At 48.5% G+C, this 16,083-nt stretch overlaps 1 protein-coding gene across 1 annotated transcript; it reads left to right on the top strand.

Moving 5' to 3' along the window:
- Positions 1 to 533: 533 nt before the first annotated feature.
- On the top strand, positions 534 to 5,996 carry AP2S1 (adaptor related protein complex 2 subunit sigma 1). The gene is made up of 5 exons (XM_020787074.3): positions 534 to 733; positions 3,290 to 3,439; positions 4,006 to 4,119; positions 4,906 to 4,965; positions 5,359 to 5,996. Exons 1-5 carry the CDS (start codon positions 731 to 733, stop codon positions 5,458 to 5,460), a joined length of 429 nt encoding a protein of 142 aa, XP_020642733.1. The 5' UTR covers positions 534 to 730; the 3' UTR covers positions 5,461 to 5,996.
- Positions 5,997 to 16,083: the final 10,087 nt, after the last annotated feature.

The raw sequence follows: 16,083 nt of genomic DNA, 5'->3' as shown, positions 1-16,083 counted from the left end.
TCACTTTTCAACCAGACCATCCAATGTGATTTCTCAGTCGTGGTCACAGCAAAATCTTGGGAAAGGGTTTGTATTTTTAATACACTTTTGTGATGTTTACATAATTTATTTGTTCAATTTAGATACTGCCCATCTAGCTACATGGTATTTTTCACAATGATTAATAATACCATATTTTACTGAAACATAGGCAAATTAGGATATTATTCGTTGAGTTCCCCCCCCCCTTAAGGCCTACTAGGCCTGACCAAGCCTGGAGCTAAAGTAAAACTCTAGCAGTGCCACGCTCCGAAGGCCTCTGCTTCACTCCTCTAGTCCAGCGCCCGGCTTTGGGCGAGGGACACGTGCCCCTGGCGCCCCCTAGTGGTGGCAGCTGCCTCTTAAAAACTACGTAGCTACCTGCTGTACAAGCCTTTCTTGCGGTTTTATCCTCCCCGGACCCAATAAACTACACTTCCCAGCATGCCACACGCTCGTCACATGGCTCGCTAGTGCAGTATATATACACACACGCAGAGCGGGAGAGGAGGGGACTTTCTTACTGCAAAGCCTGCCGGGAAAAATTCCCACCCATGCGCTTCTTTAAACTACAACTCCCGAGAAGCTAAGGTGCGTCCAGGCGCCTTGCCGGATATCCGGTAGGAAGAGAAGGGGGGGAAAAAAGGAATCCGGGTGGGGGAGTTGAACCAGAGGCGCCTGAGCTCTGTGGGGAAGGAGAGCAGCATTCACTATGGTAAGAAAGCGGGGGGAAGGGGGGGGTGTAGGCCTAATTTCGGGGGGGGGGACAAATTGGGGTCTCCTGGGGGGCATGTGAGTTTTGGGGGAAGCTTGTTTGAAACAGCGTTTAAGCCATTGTCTTGTGCCACCTGGAAGACAGCAATGTGTCAGCCTCAGGGGTGCCACAGGATTCCTGGTCAGTCTCGCCCTCAGTGGACCAGCAATGGAAAACCCCGTGTTCTTGCCCGCTGTCCTGATGCTGGCCTTGGGGTCCCGGGTGTTGGGGCGTGGGAAGCTCCTGCTCCACCTCAGTGCTCACACAAGAAGCCTCTTAAGACAGGCGGGTGTGTGTGTGGGGGTGCCTGTCGTCCCTGGAGGGTAGAGAGGGCATGGCGGGTTGGAAAGTGGCAAAATGAAAGCCATGGGGGTGGAGGGGAGCTCCTGGCAGCTGTGCCCTCGCTGTGCTGGAGTTTGGGGGTCCCGGGCGCGGAAGCAAGACCGTCACCAGGCGGCTGGTAGAATTCCCTGGCGGAGGAAGTCAAGACGTCTGGGAGAGAATTGGTAGCACACCCTGTGTTTGTGGGATGACATCCATAGGCCTAGATCCTGTTGTTAGTCACAACTGAAGTAGACCCCTTGCATCAATGGAGCCTACCTCCGTGTGGATGTACTGATTCAGCAGCTCCACTTTAATCGGGACTGACAGTGCGACGGAAACCTTGATGTGCATGGCCCAGGTGGGTTGTCACGTGGGAATACATGCTGTGGAGTTCTTCAGCTGGTGCAAAGGATGCGAACTCAGGGCAGTTGGGAAGCAGTTTGAACGATGGCCTCAAGGTGTGATGCTGGAGCCCTGTTTAACCAGAGGGCGCACACAAAGGGACGGCAAAGCTCCGAGCAGTGAATATTGTTTGCTTGTGGGAGTGGGTGGCAGAATGCTGTGCTTTCTTCCTTCTTTAATAATCGTTCTTTGCTGTCACGTCAGTTCCAACATATGGTGACCCTTTTTCAAGGTTTTCCAGGTAGAGAATACACAGGAGTGATTTACTTTCCTTTCTTCCGTGGTCAGCTGGGGGACTCTGCAGCTGGCCCAAGGCAACCCAGGCTGGCTCTGCTCATAAGAGGCATAGTAGGGAATCAAACTCCCAACCTCTGGCTCTGCAGCCAGATACTTAAACTGCTGAACATGTAGTACTATTTGGAAAATCAGATCCTGCCCTAACCCCATGAATTCTCAAGATCAGTGTGTTCACTTGCTCTGTGGTTTAAGTCTCTGCTTGCAAAGCCAGAAGTTGGGAGTTCAGTTCCCCAGGGTGCCTCCTTAATGATCCGTAGGGCCCTTTCCGGCTCTGCAGTTCCAAGATTATTTTTATGTGTATGGTTTTATGCCACTTTTTATCAAATAAATTCCTGGAAGAGGAGAGATTCTAAAGGGAAGGCCATATCTGGCAACCATTGTGACATCTTGGGGAAGTTGCACAACTTTCGTTTCCCTTGCAGCTTTCTATGGAAGTGCATTTCCTTTACAGAAGCTCATGAGATAAATTCAGGCAGTTACCTTTTCGCTCACTTGTTGATGTTATTCTCAGCCAAACAGATTGTTTATTCACCATCGCCTGGCCCACTTTTGCAGTTCAGAAAAGAGCATAGACCTCTTAGTTCTGGATTATTTGAGGACAAGGGTTTACCCTGTCTGCTTCTGACGTATTGCAAAGTGGCTGGCTTGTTGCCTCGGTGGGGGCTCACACATAAAAGCATCCAGAGCCAATGGGGCAGAGTGGCTTGTTTGTTTGCCTATATTGACTCATCCTTGTATCCAGCCTCCTTGCAAACAGAATTGCTTTTGGACAGTAGCTGAAGACGGGAGACAGCTTTGTCCTGTTCCCTGGTCAATCAGGGAGACCAGGAACAGAAAAAAAAGGAGTCTGTTGTTTGTTAGGACTGCCCATTCAGACTGTTTAAAAAGACACTTTGTTATGAATTGTTGGAACAGATAATGAGCCGGCCATCCTTTGCTTCTGCTGACTCTGATGGGCTCCTTTCCTCTATCATGAGCTGACCAGGCAGGAAGAGGAGTTAAACAGGCCTCAGGAAAAGGGTCCTCCCCCCCCCCCGAAGAAGAACTTGGGGGAGGCAGGGAGGTTCCTCATGTCCAGTCCATGCAAGAAAAGGAGCAAAGCAGCTGCTGGGTTTGGCAAGCAAAGGAAAACCAGATAAGAGCCGAGAGCCTCTGAACTCATGTGAATCGTGTGCCCTAAAGTTTCAAATGTCAGTCATCATACTCTGTGTGTGTATGTGTGTGTGTGTGCTAGTATCAGGTGTAATTGATGCAGAGCCCCAGCTGGAATCTTGCTTTTGAAGGAGGTTGGTTTTAGTGTCTCTGAGTGAGTACCTGTTCAGCATGACCTACTTCTTCAGGGGCTTCATCAGAGGAAAAATGATCATATGGTTTTATATACTCTGGAAATGTACTACCATTGTAATTCCACTGAAAACCTGGTACCAGTAATTTGGGAGGTGCAGTTTGAATCCCAGCCCTGTTGTCTGATCTGGCGGCTTTCTCTTTTTCCAGATTCGCTTTATTCTGATCCAGAACCGGGCCGGAAAAACACGCCTGGCAAAATGGTACATGCAGTTTGATGATGATGAGAAGCAGAAGCTTATTGAGGAGGTCCATGCTGTCGTCACCGTCCGGGATGCAAAGCACACCAACTTTGTTGAGGTGACACATCATAGTGGGACACTTGATGCTTCCCTTTCCCTCCAGAGCTGGCGCGCTCTGTCCTTCTGCAGCTCATATTGGGAGTGAACTTAGCACCCTTTATCAGTAATGCTGCCTGGCTAGTGGGTTCTGGCATCATTGGCCCCAGCGCCTATCTTTTTCGGCAGAATGTTTACTCCTCGCATTGTAGAGTGTTATCTGCTTATGTCCCTTCACATAATCTTCAGTGGAGTTTCCAAGATAGCATTAAAAACAAGTGTTCAGTGCTTCAAAGCCCCACCTCCTTCAGTGGTCGTCCACTCAGAGGCAGCACTCTGCCTTCTCTGCCCCGCCTCCTCCAGGTGCTGCCTCTGAGTGGACGTCTGCCCGAGGAGGAGGTACTGGGAAGTGCAGACCGGTTCAGCCAAAAAATGAAGTGGAGCAAACTGGCGGTTCGTGCCCATTCCTGGTGCTGGCTCACATCCTACAGAACCACAGCCTTCTGGATGGGGAGCTCTGCCTTTGCTCCTAGTGGGTGTCACTTTGCTGCCCCAGGTGACTGCTGCTCTCTCTTCCTCTCCTTCCAGTTCCGAAATTTCAAGATCATCTACAGGCGTTACGCGGGGCTTTATTTCTGCATCTGCGTGGATGTGAATGACAACAACTTGGCGTATCTGGAAGCCATTCACAACTTTGTGGAGGTGAGCCGAGTCTGCCGTTTTAGGCTGACGAAGTGTGCCTTGCTGCCCCCCTGAACGAGAAACACTTCTGAACTCTGGCTAGGAGATGGGGTGCTCAGACTCCCCTCTACATTTCCCCCTTGTTTCACATATTTAAAAAAAAGCAGCTGGCAAGGAAGAGATTACTGGGGAATGCTTGAGGAAGGGGACCAAGCGTTGTTGGTATGTCCAAAGAGGGGTCGCAGGTGGGAAGCAACAGGGCTAAAGCTCCCTTCACCATCTCCCCATGCAAAGCCGTTGAAAAAAGGTCCCATGGATGCAAGCTTTTCAGAGTCCTAATTTCTGCCCAGTGGCAGGAATGGAGAGGGACCGTTGATAGCCAGACAGAGAAGAGGGGGTTGTTTGGGTTGGAGAGAAAGTAACATGGATGAATGAGTTGATTTGGATGAGAAAAAATTGTAAATGAGTGTCTGGAAGTGTGTGTGTGTATGAGAGAGAGAGAGAGAGAGAGAACACAGGCAGGATAGAGAGAAAGGAGGCAGGTTCCAGCTTCACGACTAACCAGTATATAGGACAGAAGAGGCATCCCCTCGCACCCCCCTCAAGGGCTTCATGAGTTCCCCTTACCTAGACATCCTGGGGAATTGAGCCTTCTGCCTGTGCCCGACCCCACCCTGCCTTCGGGACAGCCCCCTCCCTTGCGAACAGGGTCTGGGCAGAGGTCGTCTCAGCCAGTAACAATACCTCCCACTGCACACGCCTTCTTTCTCCCGGGCTGTAAAAAATGGGCTTCCTTCTCTTTCCCAGGTTTTGAATGAATATTTCCACAACGTCTGCGAACTGGACCTGGTGTTCAACTTCTACAAGGTGGGTTCAGGTTTGTTAGTTGCTTTGGCCCTTGACCTTTCCATTCCGGGGTGGGGGGAGAAAGAGAGAAAGGAAGGGGCTGGTTTGAAATCCTAGAATCATGGAATTGGAAGGCACCTATAAGGTCATTGAGTCCAACCCCCTGCTCAAGGCAGGAATCCCAAGTCCAGGGCGGAACACACCAGCAAGGAGTGGGTTGAGTGACCGGTTGATGTCGCCCTTCCACAAGGTGGCGCTAGGCAGCTGTCTAAGGTTGCCCTTGACAGGGGACAGCCCGAGAAGGGACTTCCTGTGTCTTGACCAAGCCATGCTTCGCAGCACTGGAGACAGGCAGAGAGCGATCGGGGAATTCCTGTGTCTTGACCAAGCCATGTCTTCTCTCTGTGTCTCCAGGTCTACACTGTGGTGGACGAGATGTTCTTGGCAGGTGAGATCCGAGAAACGAGTCAAACAAAAGTCTTGAAGCAGCTTCTCATGTTGCAGTCCTTGGAGTGAAGCGCAGGGAGGACCGAGTCGGTGGTGCTGGAGATCGCCTGGTTGTGCCCTTCCATTCCCCCCCTCCCCTTGACCCCAAGGCTCATGTCACCAGTTCCCGGAATCAGTGACTTCTTCAGAGTAGATTTGGCCACTTGACCCCATCAATGGAGGCTGGCGGGGGGATGGAGGGGGAACCACGTGAATTGGGCATCCATTTGGATTTCTAGTCCTGATTTTTCCTTGGCATGGAGAAAAACGCAGAGGGTGGGTAGTTCCTAGCTCATGGCCGGGTTGCCCTGCGGAAGGGGCAGTGGGGGGAGAGAAAGTTTCTACCACCCCCCTCTTCCAGCAACCATCCAGCACCCCACTTTCTTCCACCCTCTAGTTGCCAGTCCACTGCCCCTTACCTGTTGATTCACGTAAATGTCTTTGTGGCACATCTGCAGTCGAAGAGGGACCATAACTGTGCGTGCGTGTTTGTTTGTGGCGAGCGATTGTACGGCCCGTAGAGTGATGTAATGAAATAAAACGTCCGTGAAACACTTAAAACAAAATCTTCTGGTATGTAGAGTGATCTAGGGCCCTGTGGAGGGCGAGAGGATTGCCTATTGCATGATGAACTTTGGAATTAAATATCTCTCCATTTGTAGCAGGGTAACCGGATCCAGGCACTCATTGCGAGTAGCCGGAAGTTGAACAACATCCAGTGCCAAGTTGTTTGGACAAAAACATTCAGAACTCACCCAGGGCAGAAGGACCAATGAACCACTCTAAACAAGGAAAAGGCCAATAAGGAGGATGTGTGATAGAAGTATATAAAATGGATAGATTTCCTTTCTCTGTCAAGAGCCCAACAATTCACTAGAGTAGAATGGTGGGAGATTCAGACAGATAATCACTGTACTTTTCTCCCTTGTTAAACTGCGGAATTCCTTGCCACATGGTGTAGTAAAGGATGATTGTGAAAGGGAACTGAATCAGCTCGTGGTAACTGATGCTCTGAGTGACTATATAGAACCTCTAGTAACAGGGTCAGTATATCTCTACTGACAGCTGCCTTCATGTTCTGCTTGTGGTCTGCCCAGAAGCAAGAGACCGGCCCCAGAAATGAACAGAATGCAGGATGAAAGGAGCCTTTGGTCTGATCTGTCCTTCAGGGCTCACCCACTGACAGCAATTGGGCCAAATCCAGCTTGTGTGACTGATCCCACCCAGCCTTGCCCTGACCCTGTTAGGAGCAGCGAAAGGGTGGGCGGGGAGCAATAGCTGTGGCCCTATGATCTTCGCAAGATAAAGAATGCACCCCTTCATTCTCCGCTCAGCCTTCTAAGCTATTGGGTGGTCATTGCCCTGAGACAGTCGGAAACCAGTTCCAGAAAGGTCATATAAACCTCTTTGCCTGGCTTGCCTCTTTTAATTCTTCATTCTCATATCCAGAGGTTCCCGACTGTTCGAAGCCTTATCCCATCCTCGTGGACCTTTCTGTGAGATCAAGGCATGTTTTCTCATTTCTCTCCTGGAGATGCAATGCATATAATTTTTGCTGTGTCTGTTTTCACATCAGACAGGCAAAGCAGAGGGTGAAGCAAAGCCTGGAAAAGTGCATATACTGTATATTTTTTCCATTACACTCTCAGAATCCAAGCTGCAGGCAACTTTTCCAAAGTCACAGTTGGGCTCAGATGTGCTTTCCTTGGAAAACATGCCTAAGAACGGGGGGGGGGGGGGAGAGAGAGAGAGAGAAATAGAAATAGAAAGCTACTGTATCTCTTCTTATGACTCGGGAGTGACTTTTTCTCCATCTTCCTTGTAACAATCCCATCCTTCCTGGAGACTTTTTCTTGAGCGCTTGTCTGGGGCACCTGATTAGCAAGTGTTTTTTGTTGTTTTTGTTGGTGGTTGTTTTTTTTTAAAAAACCTGACCTGAAGGGTGACTTCCAGAGCATCCTCCGGGCCCCAACAGTTTAATGGCTCCGGCATGCAAGAGGAGGAAGTGCCCATCCTACACCCAGGGCTGGAGAGCTTCGGTTACACCTCTGGACCTTTCTGCGTGCCTTCGTAGACTTTCCGGGTCAGCGTGACCCGGCTTTACAACCTGTTTTATTCTAAATCGGTATTTGAACAGGCAGGTCACAAGGCTAACCCGCTGGGCCCTAATTGCCCATCAAGAGGGCAAGCATGACTTGCCAATTACATCCGTGTTTGCTTTTATGTTATCTCTGCAGGCGTGTGATGAATCTAGGTCAGAGATGGAGCCTAAAAGGCAGTCACCCTGAGCCCTGGCTGGCCCCAAGCCCACTGGCCCGATCCTGGCTCCTGGTGACCTGACCTGGGCGGGAGCGGCTTTTGCCGATGGCCAGTAGGGGGAGGCCTCCAGCACCCAGACAGCGTGGTGCCTCCTCCATCCACATATTCTCCCAAGGGAAAAAACAGGCGCTGGAGGGACCGGTCCAGGATTGAAGCTCTACAGTAGCCTTTCCTGTTTTCACACGCTGAAGGTGTGTTGGGCCATATCCCCCATCATCCCCAGTTAAGTATGGGTATGCTGGCAGGGAGTGATAAAAGCTATAGTCCAACACATTTAAAAGGCACCAACTTGGTGAAGGACGTTCCTTTGTTTCTCATAGGTATAAGAAGCAAATAAGGGCAACAGCCGGGGGGGGAGGGAAACCTTCCAAAGTCCAAGGATGGTTACTTTAAGGTAAAGAAAATCGGTAGATGCAACCCCTCCCCCCTCCAGATCTCCACGGTCTATACCCTATAAGCTTTTTATCCATCTTTTTTTTTCTCCTTCCATCAATTTTTTCCTGTTGTCTTTGCAGTTATAAAGGCAATTTTCCACGGAGACTGGAGGTGCTCGCGTGAAGCAGAGCGGGGAAACAATAGCGAAAGCTTTCACAAAGCAGCCCGTGAAAATTTCCATCCGTAAAGATATTAACTTTTAAGGTGTGGAGCAGGAGGAGAGGTTGCATGAAACAGGTGTGGGCCTAGTGCCCTTTGTTCACACTACACCACAACAACACATTGGTCGTGATCCAGGAGAAAGGTTCTCTTCCCAGGGCCCATGAATCTATTTCTAGGCCAGGCATCCTTCCGCTCCAGGAAGTCTCATTCGGCCACCAAATGCTGAAACTGTGCAGACATTAGGTTCTGCAGAATTTGGAAATGCAGTTTTTTGGGAACTTCCCCACACAAACATCCCAAAACCCCATCAGCTGGCTGGCGAATTCTTGGAAATGTCGTCCCAGCAAGTGATAATTGCAAACTGCATGAGCAGAGGATGCAATTCTTAATCTACCCCAATTGATGTACCCGGTTGCCTGCTATAGGTACGAACTGTGTGAGTATATCGCTTTGCAGTTTCTCCACCCAAACCTGAAAAATTCCATCAGCAGCTGTTAAATATGGGACGCGGGATCCTTTCTGGTTAATCTAGGGAGAGCCAAATTGTACCGCCTTCCACCTTTTTTCCAGGACGTCAGCTCCAGAAAGGAGCAAGCTATCTGTAGCAAAGTCGCTCGAACAAACAGTTCCGGCAAAAAAAGATTGTGAGGCTTGCTTTGTTTACCGAAGGCTCTGGCCTTGACGTGGGATTTAAAAACCTGACCTTCACAGTTCAAGTCGGGAGATAGAAGGCCTGTTTTCTTGTTTTACAACTGTGGGGGATTTTTCTGCCCGCTGGGGATGGTGGAAGTCGCAGTCCGGCACAAATGGAAAGTTGCACAACGTTGGGGAGTTTGGGTTTAGACTCTGTGTCCAGGGGGAAGGGTAGCCATAACAGTTCATGAGAGGGAAAACAGCGGATCTTGCTTTCGAAAGCTAACATTTCATTTGGCATGACTTCATGGGCTGAAACCTTCCGCATCAGGTACATCAGATGAAAAGCCAAGGGCTTCTCAAATGGAATGCCAAATAAAGCAGGGTGTTATTCAAAGTATCCCAAGACTGACTGGGGTTTTCCTTAGGACTCATGAGAGATCTGCGTTCAAATCCCGTCTCTGCTGTGATCCTCACTCTCTACCTAAAGTTGTTATAAGGGTCAAATGGGGAGTGGGGGGTTATGCATGTAGGTCACCCTGTGAACAGCCAACGATAGCAACATCAGCCCAAAGGGGCTTGCACCCTCATCATTTTGGCTGGGGGGGGTTATGGGAATTGTAGTCCCACACCCTCAAAAACCTCCAGGTTGATAAGGCTGAGCTGCTGCCGTAGGTGAGTTCACAGGCAGGAGATAGCTGGGAGGTCGCAATGAAGGAGGGAGCTTTATCGGTTGGATTTCCGCCATGCTAGCTGGAGGAGTCTGCAACTGCCGTCTCCAAAAATAATGTGCTTCCCCACATTCTGCCTTTTGAACACTTTATAATCCCGGGAATGGGCTTGCTCTAGCGCAACCCATCCGGCTGTGTTAGAAACACCCCACCCCACCCACATCTTAGTATTTTAAGCCAAATAAAGAAATGATGTGGTTTTTACCCCCGGCCAGAACAGAGGAGAAATTCTAGGCGGATGGGAAGTGGGCCAAGGGTGTGAAACTGGCAGGTGAGCCCAACCGACGGTCTGAACAGCTCTGCTGATGCAACGCCGCCCGCTCTTTCGTTACTCTGCCGCTCGTGGCATTCAACACCCCGCGACTTCTGCTTCGAAGTGGATGCAGCCCCTGCTCCGGGATCTCCCCCTTCCTGGACTGGCTGACGCAACATCTGTGACGGGAGAACAGCAGCAGAACCCTTCGCCTCTGCATCCCCAACATGAGCCACCTATCTGTTTTCCCCCATACTCTAAGGGAGTTTCAAAAGCAGTCAAACCCCCCTCTCCTCCCCCCAAGGCTGAGCCACAACTTTGCAAATAAATCGCACTGACTGAAACTATGATGCTTGCCCAGTAAGCTTTGTTTTAGTTCTGGAACTTTGTTTATATAAACATAGAGGATTTTTCTCAAGGGATCCAAGCAAAGAATTTGCTAAAAGTGTAGGCAAAGGAAAAGCAGCGTTCAAAGTTTTATTTGTGTGTGTGTTTTTTTTTCCAAGCCTCTTTTCCTCCCATTAATTCCCAGGACGGCTCCTTCCACTCCTCTTCACGGCGACCCTGACCAGTGGGACCAGACAGTTGGGAGAGAGAGAAAAACACATTTAGTTGTCACAGGAGCAAACGTGTTCGAGCCAATCAGAGCATGCACCACACACCTTTTTTTTTTTTGTCTTCTTACCCCAGAGCAGGATGGGCACTCTGCACATGCTTGAAAGCACTCTTTCACTGTGTTCCTGGGCAAACCCTTGACTCAGAAGGAGAATACCCCTCCAACAAGAGTCTGTCCTCTCCCTCCGGTGGGCCGAGCCCCTCTCCACCTGGAAATCTCGGCCTCTTTCTTACCACACCAACTCAGGAGGCTTGCAGGCGGCAACGTCACCTGAACGGCCACACCATGGGCTAAGATGCTCATGGGACAAAAAATAAAAACATCCTTTTCAAGAAGAAGCCTCCGGCACAAAACTCCGCTCTTGGGCTGCACCCTGGCTTGATAACTTTATAACAACAGGGGAAAGTGTGCAAGGGAAGCTGAGGACTGAAGGGCGAGGCTGAAATGTCGTTTCTTTCTCCCCACAAAGAGGAGGCTTTGGTGCCAGCGCACCAGGAGGGCACCAGTCCAGGGACCGCCAGCCTCCCGAGGCTGGGCCCTGGCAGGAAAGCCATGCGTTACTGCTGCCCATCTAGATGCCTCTATGCACATTTCCCCTCCCCTTCTCTTTCAAAATGGGGAATAATTAAGGCGAATACTTCATGCTACATCTTGTGGAGAAATTTGCTGTTCCTGGAGCTAGGGCAAAGCTGGCAATTAAGAGGCAACTGTCATAATTATCGTGAGAATGCAGCAATTAGGCAAGCATGGGCCTTTGAGGGTCCTGGCATTCGTGCCTCGATGGGAGGATCTGGCAAGTCTCAGCCTCAGACCTAGAAGGAAAACTCCAAAAATGAACCTCTGTCTCTGGGTCTATCTGCTCTCCTCCTGGGTAAAACATCTCAGCCCACCTCCAGCAAAGCCCCCTGGAGTCTCTGGAAGGTCTGTAAAATAGCTCTGAGAGGCTGAAACCTTCCGTTCTTTATGACTATTCGCTTTCTTTCAAGATGGAAATCCCAGACAGTCTCCCCTCTACATACAGACCAGATTGGCTGCTTGCTATCAGGATTCAATCTCCTGAAAAGTTCCTTTTTCTTTTTTTTCCCTTGCTGGCTACGGATCCTGTGCCCTCTTCAAAAAGCAACTTCTCCAAGCTCTGCAAGATCAGGCAAGGGAGAGTCGGTGAATCAGGAGGGTCAATGTTTTATTTAGGATTTATTTGTTGCATTTATATGCCCTTCTTCCTCCCAAGGAGCTGAAGAGGTCGTGTGTGTGGTTCCTCCACTCCCCAAGTTATTTACACCCACAACATTCCTGCGAGGTACCTGGCAGAGAGAGCCACTGGCCATTCAGCCTTGCCCAGTGGGTTTCACGGTTCACTTGGGGCAAAAGGACCCAGATTTCTTAACCTTCTAACCCCCACGCCGTACTGCATCCAACGCCACCCGACGTGATAGATTCCTGGAAAAGACAAGGCACTAAAGTTGCATATGTATGCTTCTAAGTCCTGAACGTACCTCATCCATGCGCTGCAAATGTTCACCTGCCCGGAATAAGGTGTGAAGAGCAGTTTTTAACCTTCTGCTCAGAGAGCCAGCTATAAGGTCTTGGATCAAGGGCTCCCAGCGTTGGATCCCCAGGTGTTCTGGGACTAAAGCTCCCAGATGCCTTCACCACTCGCTGTGCTGGTCAGGATTTCTGGGAGTTGTAGTCCAAGACCCAGCTTGGCTGAGATGAACCTTATCATCCTCCCCACCCATCCATCCCTCATCTCCCAGGGATTAAAACAATGCTCTTTGAACTGTCCAAGGTACTGACTCTGAAATATGCCCAAACCTGGTGCTTCTCTGACATTTCCTATCTTATCTCCACCCAGTCACCAAGGTTTGCATTCAAAAAGTCACAGATGGATGGTCCTGAGCAAACTGGGTCAGCACAACACAGCACATCACAGCTGCAGGAGGACCATGGTATTAAATCCTCGGTAATTGTCATGAAAACACTAGACCCCTTTTCGCTTCTGAGCGCTCGGTTCTTGGGAGGGTGATGCAACTTGGCCTGCTTCTTGCCATTCATTCAAGATTGCTTGTTAAGAGTGGTTTCCTCTCCACCCTTCCATGGGTCCATCAACTTTCTCCAAAGGGTGTGTTTGCTGCATTGTTGGGCCCTCGGCAGCGTTCAGAAAAGTGGGTTTTTTTTGCGCTATGACTCCTGGAACTCCTAAGACGGTCAGTGGCCATGCTGGCGAGGGAATTCTGGCACTCGTAGCTCGTTTTTCCAAACTATCACTTTCCCACTGTGCTCTGGGAACTTGATGCTGAGCATTGCCTGGGTCAACAGAATCGCACCATTCAGGCTGTCTAGGTCAAGTCGCTGGTGGTGGACCAGAGAGAGCCCGGTGGCCCCTTTGTCATGGAGACTCACCATTCCTGGAGAGGAAGGAGGAGATATTCTCTGGCCCTCAGGAACATAGCTTGGAGGACCAGAAGAGCACCTAAGATGCTGGCCACCTCGATCTCAAATAATTGAGACTGCAGGAGGGCAAGGCAGCTGGGGCTCTCTCTGGGTTGAATTGTAAAAATCTCTTAGGAGATCTGAAGCAGCGCAGCGGGGAAACCTGTATTGTTCAGATAAGGAAGACATTTCTGGATGGAACGATCTCTTAATGAGGTGAGTGGCTGCCAATGTATCCTTCCCGTTCCTGTTTTCCAGGCCAGGCTCCATGTGGTTCATGGACCCGCGTGACTCCACCACGCTCAGCTGAGCCTGGGGAACATAAGATGCCACTGTGCAAAAACGACGTGTCCAGAATATGTTTGCCTGGCAGGGCTCCACAATTTTTCTTTTAAACTAATGAGCAACAGACATTTCTTACAGATAGCAAATCAGCGAGCTGACCTGTGGGCATCCCCCGAGAGTTTTTCCAAAAAAGAGCAGAAGGCATCTAGTTGTTTGGGGATGCACCCACGCCGTTGAGACGGCAGGCGCCCGAAAACCGAGTCACACTTCCTTTGGCAGGAAAATGGAGAGGGGAAAGGAGGTTGGTGAATAGAGATCCTCAGGAAAACAGTGCAGAATCCTTTCTTTCCCACTTCAACAGAATGTTCAAAACAGAGAAGCCTGCCCCATTCACACGCGTGTGATATGTCCTGCAGTGGTTTCAGCATCAGGTGGTGCTTAGTATACATGAAGGACCCATTCCGGATCAAATATCACTGGCAGAATTACAAGATGCCCTCCTGGCCATTGCAATTGCAATCACTAGCAGGCAAGCCAACGGAATCAGAGGCATTTTTCCAGCATCTAATCAAGGATTTACAGCCTAGAACAAGGTTGGGAATTTTCCCACATAAAAGCTGCTTGCGGAACCAGGTGAGAAGAAGAGGGGGAAGCCCTGTTGGACTTGGGAAAGCAGAATGAAGCTAGATTTGCTCTCTCTCTCTCTCTCTTTCCCTCTCTCACACACACCTACATTCCCCTGTCTTGTGGCAATGAGTTCCATGTGCCAGAATGATTTATTCCCAATCATGTCTGTGTTTAGCAATCTCATTTTGCTTTGGACAAAGCTTGACAGATCTTCTGTATCTATCCCACAGCTTGCATAGTCACCAGCCTCTTTATTTATTTATTTATTTATTTATTTATTTATTTATTTATTTATTTATTTATTTATTTATTTATTTATTTATTTATTTATTTATTTATTTAATTGCCCTCTGGTCCATCCTGCCCACTCCCACCATGACCTTAAATGCCTGCCCATCCAAATGCAACGTGCACTGCCTTCTTCTTTGCCTTTTGCACCAAGGAAGGAAATGGAGCTTGTCTCCGGGTCTTGGATCATCCTCTCTCTCTCTGGGCCTCTGCTGCTGAGAGAAAGAGATGGAGAGAGAGGGGACGTCTCCCTGGTAACAAGCATCAAACCTCTGGGCTTCTGTTTCTCTTTGTGGCCTTGCTTTTTTTTAACCTCCTGGGAGGGTATCAAAAACTGCTTGGTGCCTCGGACTAAGGAGAAAGCATGGGGAGGAGAGGCTCAAAAGGGCGACCAGGCAAGCATGCAAACAGGCCAAAATTTCTTCACCTGGATCCCGAGTGGGAGGTGACTGACCTCTCCTGCACAATGCCAGCAAGTGATCTGTGTAGCAGCTGAAGCTTGCACAGCAGCTCTTGTTTAGCTGATAGAAGGACCGGTTGCAAACAGATATTTGCTGAGTCCAAGCTCACCAATTTTTTGTCCAGATTTTTGCACCTGCTAAACCAACCCAAAGCCCACCTGTAGATTTTCGTCCACCTTCTGCCCACCAGGCTCATTCCTTTGAGAGACTACCACCTGGAATACAGTTTTCAGCCTTCCCTTGGGAGAAAAACAACAAACAAACAAACTTCCTGGGTGAAGGGTAGTCCTGTTACTCAGCCACAGCAAAACTGAAGGGAATTTTTGTGGCACTTTAGAAAGTAGTAAGTTTGATTTAGCATAAACTGGAATGGACCGTACCCCAGTTGCATCTGGAGATATACATGCATTTATCTCTCAATAGCCATGCCTTCTTGCCTATATATTTTTCCCCTTTTCTGTCTAAAATTGTTACAACATGCATTTTTCTAATGACATCAACATATATACGTATATATACACGTATACATGTACATACATACATGTCTATATGTGTGTGTATGTATACACATAAACACACACACACACATGTATATACACACATAAACACACACATATATACATATATCTCTCAAATGGGAGAATTTTGTGAGTGCAACTACAGAAGTAATGTTAGGGAAATCCAGGTGGAGCGGCTGGAAATGTCTTGCTGACATCACGAGAAGTCTCCTTTTCTTCAAGGAATGTAAACCAAGAAGGCCGCATCTAAAATTACCAGCTATATAAAGGGTGAGGTTGTATAACACGGAGAGGAAGTGGATACGAGGAGAAGCACATGGTTTCAATATAATCTAGACTCTGTAAAGGACTTCTAAGCAAATTAGTTTATTTCTTTTTCATTTTGCAAACTATTATTTTGAAAAATAAAATAAAATGAAAAAAATTATCTCCAAATAAGTTACACATTATTTAGGATTTCTTGGTAATTCATTTTTTTATCACCATTGCTATTTATTTATTTATTTATTTGTCTGTTTGTTTAATTCCAATTAAACAAACAAAACGGGTACACAACTGTCTGTTTAGTGTAAATGCTCTGTTTGGCCAAAGTTTTACAATGAGCCATTTTTACTTTTGACAGTTGGCCACAGTGGGTAGATTTTCAGTTTCTTCCAATGTGCCAGTTTTTGCAACTAAAATGTGGCCCGTAGTTAATAAAACATTTACTAAACACCAATGTCCCTTTACACATACACACACAGATTGTCTACATAGTCTTATCACAACATTTTAAAGGATCATTAGAACACTGGCTGTACTTAACAAATTGTTTCCTAAACACTGTCCAAATAATTCTGGCAATGCATTTCTGTTATTAAATTAACAAACTGCTTAGTAAACATCCTGTCCT

This window comes from Pogona vitticeps, chromosome 9 (assembly GCF_051106095.1).
Source record: "Pogona vitticeps strain Pit_001003342236 chromosome 9, PviZW2.1, whole genome shotgun sequence".
Classification (NCBI taxonomy): Eukaryota; Metazoa; Chordata; class Lepidosauria; order Squamata; family Agamidae; genus Pogona; species Pogona vitticeps.
Note: the sequence above shows the minus strand (reverse complement) of the source record. Positions and strands in the feature narration are given on the sequence as shown.